Source organism: Equus przewalskii, chromosome 25 (assembly GCF_037783145.1).
Source record: "Equus przewalskii isolate Varuska chromosome 25, EquPr2, whole genome shotgun sequence".
In the NCBI taxonomy this organism is placed as follows: Eukaryota; Metazoa; Chordata; class Mammalia; order Perissodactyla; family Equidae; genus Equus; species Equus przewalskii.
The window spans coordinates 37213753-37219752 of record NC_091855.1 but is presented as its reverse complement, the minus strand read 5'-3'; the positions used below and the strand labels follow the sequence as shown (position 1 = coordinate 37219752).

At 50.2% G+C, this 6000-nt stretch overlaps 1 protein-coding gene across 4 annotated transcripts in view; it reads left to right on the top strand.

Moving 5' to 3' along the window:
- The first annotated feature begins 1657 nt into the window (after positions 1 to 1657).
- The window catches only part of DICER1 (dicer 1, ribonuclease III), a 70421-nt gene continuing 66078 nt past the window's right edge, over positions 1658 to 6000 (top strand). The window contains exon 1 of one of the 4 annotated variants that reach the window (XM_070594176.1): positions 1658 to 1845. Coding sequence is in view for 1 of the 4 variants with exons in the window: in XM_070594179.1 (XP_070450280.1) it covers positions 1971 to 2006 (36 nt within the window). In the remaining 3 variants the exon portion in view is untranslated. Of the gene's footprint in view, positions 2007 to 6000 lie in introns of all 4 variants that reach the window. The other 3 variants (XM_070594177.1, XM_070594178.1, XM_070594179.1) reach the window with 3 other exon arrangements.

Genomic DNA, 6000 nt, shown 5'->3' with positions numbered 1-6000 from the left:
GTGCCTGTTGGCCATTTGTATATCTTCTTTGGAAAAATGTCTGTTCAGATCTTGTGCCAATTTTTTAAGTGGGTTGTTGTACTACCCCCAAAATTTAAAAAATTGATGAAAATCAGACAAGGCTGCTGATGGAGAAACCCAGCTAGTCTTGACAGATTGAGGGGATGGCATGAGGGGGAGGCAAGTCTTACCTCTCACAAATTTCCACTGCTAGAGGAGCCTGTGCCTATCCCCACCCTGAGATGCCCTCCTTCTCATAAAGCATTATCTCTAAAGCCTTCACATATATTACTGGGGAGGTCTATTGCCCACGGTGCTCGACATAGAAGAAACATTACTTTTCCAGAGGTCTGCCACGAGCATCCTGCTTACTTCCTAATTTGGCCCACGAACATTCTCTGTTTAGATGAAACTTCTAGCCAATTTACAGCAAATCTAGGATCCAAACTTGAGCACTGTAGTGATTGAGTACACCAGTCCTGATGCCAGACTACCTGGGTCCGAATCTCAGTTGTTCCCTTATTAGCTGCTTACCTGATGGGCGTTATTAACTTTCTTCATCTGTTCAAATGGGGGCCAATTACAGCACCTACCTCACAGGTTTCACACGAAGATCACAGGCTTACACCAGCCTGTCCAAGAGCAGTATCATGCTAGCCACCTAAGACATTAAAATAATTCTTAGTCACATTAAAAAAACCCAAAAAACAAATGAAACCAAATTTATCCCAATATGTCAAAAATATCACTTCCACAGGGAATCCATATAGTGAGCTGTTTCACATTCTTTTTTGATGAAGAACACATACATCTGAGTTCCGACGAGCACGTCTCAATTGGGACTAGCCATCTTTTAAGCGCTCAATAGGCCCACGGGGCTGGCGACCACTGCACGGAACGGCGCAGCCTGAGACCAGATCTAGCGAGTCGTAGGTGCTAAGGGCTAACTCTTACTAGCAGAAGCATGGTTGCCGTTAGCATACCCCCTCTGGAGTAAACGAGCTTATACTGAGTCCTCTGGAAGAGATGCCTACATTTTGAGATAGACTAAAGGGATTTTCTTTAAGCTAGTCACTTACTTGACCTCCCTATTTTAACGCACAACTCTGAGATATGGTGCAAGGCTGTGACCTACGCAAAGGAACTATTTACATAAACGGGGCCACAGTCCCCATCTCACTTTCTGGTCATCCCTGTTCCGGGGTGGGAGTGGGGGTGGGGTTTGTGGTCTCCCCACATGCGGAGGGCCCTGCACCGCCACCGCGGGGGAAAGCAGGCAAGTGGGAAGGTCTTTAAGAGGGGAGGGGGATGGTGGAAGGGGCGCGGAGCCCTCGGGAGAACAAGCACCGCCGCGGGGCAGGGCCACGTTTAGGGGGCGGTGGGCGCCAGAGGGGCAACAATGGAGGCGGGCGGATTCCGAGGGCCAGGAGGCTCTGCCCAGCGAGGCGAGCGTCCGCCGCGTCGGCGCGCGGGCCCCGGGGCCGCCAAGGCGCCGGGCAGCGGGCGATGGAAGGCCGGCTCGGTCTCGGCGCTGGGCCGCAAACGCCGCCGCCCGCGCCCTCTGTCTCCCGGCTCCTGAGTGGCTGCACGGCCGGGATTAACCTTTCACCGCCGCGCCCCGTCCAATCACAGGCTGGCTCTCATGCCGGCGCGGGGCGAGCGGCGCGTGGGGCGCGGAGGGGGCGGCGCGGGCGCCGGTGGGATTCTCCAAGCGGCGGTGCGCCGTTGCCGCGGGCCGTGCGCGGGCTGCAGGCGAGCCGGGCGCTGCGCAGTCTCCGCAGGCGCCAGCGGGAGGGGTCGAGGCGGAGGCGCGGCGCGGCGCGGCGCAGGCTGCTCCAGGCCCAGGTGAATGGAGTAACCTGACAGCGGGGACGAGGCGACGGCGAGCGGGAGGAAATGGCGGCGGCGGCGGCGGCGCCGAGCGGCACCGGGAGGCCTGGGCTGTGACGCGCGCGCCGGAGCGGGGTCCGATGGTTCTCGAAGGCCCGCGGCGCCCCGTGCTGCAGGTGAGGCGGGCTCCCGCGGAGCCGCTTTGTGTGCGGGGCGGGGAGCGGCTCCGCCCGGCCCCGCGCCCGCCTCCGCGCCGAGGCCCCGCATGGGCGCGCTGGGCCCCGCGCTCCGGCCTGGCCCGCGCGGCGACACCGGCGCGGGCAGAGGGCGCGGCCTGTGGGGCCGGGGCCCCCGCCGGGCTCCGCGCCGCCCTTGCCTCGCGCCCCTCCGGGGTGGGCGCTTTGGAGGGACCCTGTGCGCCCGCCCTGGCAGCGGCTGGGCGCGCGGAGTGGGGCCGGTGCTCCCCGCTCGCCCGCAGTCCGCGGAGAGCGGGGTTTGACAGGTCGGGCGGCGCGCGGAGAGTGGCCCGGGGGCAGCCACGGCATCCCGGAGCATCCTCGGGCCCTGGCCTGCCGGGGGCCGCGGCGCTGGGCCTCCGTGGGCCCGCTGGAGAGGGCCGGGGAGGAAGGAAGCACGGGCTGTCCCTCCTGGCAGGAAAGCGCGAGCCTTCGGGGCCCGCCCGGGGAGGATTGTTCGTGTTTATTGGCAGGTGACCAGATCTGGGTCCCACGGGGCGTGTGGCCGAGGCCATGTTTTCGCCCCTCCCCTCCGATGTTTTTGTGCCCAGACGCCTGGACCCTGCCAAGGATCCTTTCTTAAAGGGTTTTTAATCTTTGGGAAATCAGTGTATGTTTTAAGTTAGCCCGTGAGATTCCTGCAGGGTGTCTAGAAAAGCTGAGCTGCCCCTGTGGCTTTGCCCGCCGCACGGAGCTAACCTACCGCTTAATGTATCCTCAGTAGCCTGAAGATTTGCAGACAGATGACTGGGGGTCCTGGCTCTATAGTGTTAGGTCTGTGCTTTTGTGAAGGAAGTCGGGCCTAAAGGGACACGTTACTGACCCACATAAGTCTAAGCATTCTTAGGACTATCGCGGTTTAAAAGCATTCATCTTATTAAAGAGTATTACTTTGAAGTCTGTGTGTCTTTGAGATGCTTCTGTCTTTGGATTTTCTGAGTCTTTAGGGTTTTGATTTTCAGTGGTCTTCCTGTTGCTTGGTTTAAAAGTGCAGCACACTCAGTGAATGGAAAAGGGTACAAGTCAGGAGTTAAGTAACTTGGAAAATGTATTTTTTAAATGTGCTTTAATAAAAGGTTAACTAAATTGATCATGGGTTGATGTAAACATTACATTTTCTAAGTAAAAATACCCCTTTTAACCAACAGCTCCAGTAATTTATTGGAGGAGGGATGATGGTACAGGATTCTGAATGAGGCTGTTAGTGAATCACAATTTTAGTACCATTAATACCTTTGGGACTAGGTTCTAGAATAGTCAGTTTATTATGCAAAGTGTTGTCTTTAAAGCTAGCTGGCTACCTGTGGCACATGTGTATTGGATGTCACATGTGCTATATATACATACACACTATTATTTCAAAGCTTCATTTTAGGCCATATTTTATAAAACTCTGTCTGTAGATTAGAAATCCTATAAAGATTGATTTTAATGTGGTCACTGTAAACATTTAAATTGTTAGTGTTGGTTAATGGATTAATTCATGGCATCAAAATGCTGTTTTATGTAAAGATGTGTTATTCAAATTTAATTTGGGGAGAAAAGACCTTTTCCTGCAATCATTTTAGTAAGGCCTTGCTTTACTCTGTGCTGCCATCTCATCAGTGAAGGTTAAGTTTGTCACTGTGTTAGGTCAGAGGCTCTGTGTGTGAGTTGTATAGCGAGGTGGTTTTGCCGTTGCTGAGTTTTATTGTCTTGGCTTCGGAAGACGTTTTATTTTGATGTGGCTCATAATTCTTCTTGGATAGTGATTTTGTGGTGTTATACAGTGGGTAGGACTTTTAGTATAGGGCTGCCTTCTAGGAAGGATGACTTATGGCATTGAGATATTTATTACCTGCCGCTGTCTGACATGTGAGATGCTTGTTTCATTTGAGAAAGTAGGTATTTCATAGACATTCTGTCACTTGTGACCTTAACATCCTGTGATCATCACTTGTGGCAAAGGAGAGAAGGGAAACATTTATAATAAGAAATGCCTGCTGATTATGTGCCAAGATGTTTCAGGTGTTTTTGTATCCGTTCTCATTTCATCTTCACGGTGACCCTGAGACAGAGTCAACACCGTCCTTAGTTTACACGCAGGGAAACCAAGAGTTTATTGCCGGAGGTTATAACTCGGAGGTTATTGCCGCGAGTTATGACTCGAGAAGTGGCAGTGCCCGGATTGAATCATGCTTTGATTTCAGAGTCCTTGTGTTGTGTTGCATCGCTGTTCCAAGTGGACTTAGGGGGAAAACCTGCGTAACACGTCAGTCAGTCCTTACTTAATACTTGTTGGATGAAACTCTGTCTAACCTTAAATGTACAGGGGACACCTGATTATCTGAATAATTCAGATTTTTTTTGGTGGTAAGACATACATAGCAAAATTTACCCACCTTTAACCCTTTTTCAGTGTACGGTTTGTGGCACTAAGTACATTCACATTGTTTTGCAACTGTCACCACCATCCGTCTCCGGATCTTTTTCATCTTCGTCCACTGAAACTCTTTCCAGTAAACACTGACTCCCTGTTTCACCTCCTCCCAGCCCCAGGCAGCCACCCTTCGACTTTCTGTCTCTATGAATCTGACTCCTCTTGGATCCTCGTGTAAGTGGAGTCATACAGTACTTGTCCTTTCATGACTGGCTTATTTCGCTTAGCTTAGCCTCCTCAGGATTCATCCATCCTGTAGCATGTGGCAGAATTTCCTTCCTTTTTAAGGTCGAATAACATTTTGTTTCGTCTGTACGCACACCACGTTTTGCTTATCCATACATCCATCGATAGATGCTTGGGCTGCTTCTCCCGTTTGGCTTTGTGAGAAATGCCGCTGTGAGCATAGTGTACAAATACCTGTTGGAATCCCTGCTTTCACTTCTTTGGGGTGTGTGCCCAGAAGTGGTCAGGTTGTTTCTTGATCGTCAAAACACTAGACTCAGAGTTTATTTCAATGTGAGTTTTCTCAGGGCTGTTTCAGACAGTTATACTTTCCTACAAACGCTTCCCCTGGGTCAGTAAAAGACTGTAGTCTCCTTGAGGCCCAGGATTCACTCATTTTTCTAATCTCGGTTCCTGTCAGTGTTTGGCAAGTACGCGTTCAGATAGCTGAACTCATTCAGTTGATCCTCATGGAGCCGTGTTGCCTCTGTTAGATGCCCAGGAAGGCACTGGTCAGGTCCGCAGTGAACTTGTGTACATAGTAAGTTGGAGCCAAGTGATTTATCCTGTTTACCTTCTGCTCTGCTTTTTAGGCATTCAAGAGTTTAGTTCCTTCTAAAAGCCCAGTGGATGTGTATATTTGATTATTTGTCTGCTTTGAGAAAGGATCTGAGATGGTCATATAATAATAGGTGTTTGAGAGGGCTGTGAAGATACAGGTAAAGATTGAGGGGCAGATGGAGTTAGATGAGAAGCTTAGGGCAGGGACAGCTCAGCATCTGCTGTAACTTAAGGTTGTTTTAAAAAAAATTTTTATTAGTCAAAGCAAAAGAGGAAACAGGACTAATTATAGTTGGCATTGATGAATGAACGGAACTATACCAATTAATAAGGAGAAGCAGCATTTCTCTCGTATGAAGAATAAGTAATCGTTTGAAGTCTTACATAAAATGACATTAACAATCTATGAAGAAAATGTTTTACATTTTACAGTGATAGAGAAACATTTTTCACGTGCCATTTTAGAGAAACCAGATAAAAGCCTCGGGCATAATAGGAAAGCTCTAGTAATAGAGGGGTCCATCGTTCTGGTGATTTGATTCATTAGACTTGAGTTAATTTGCTTTTCATATGATGCCCCTCAAATACCAGTTGTCTCATTCAGGCTTTTGACAGACGCCGAAAAGCAGTCCGTTCACAGATGAACTCTTGTGGAAGCACAGGCGGTCAGGATTTTCCACGTTCTCTTTGCCAGTCTTTAGGAATGTGTGTGGGTCTAAAAACTAGGAC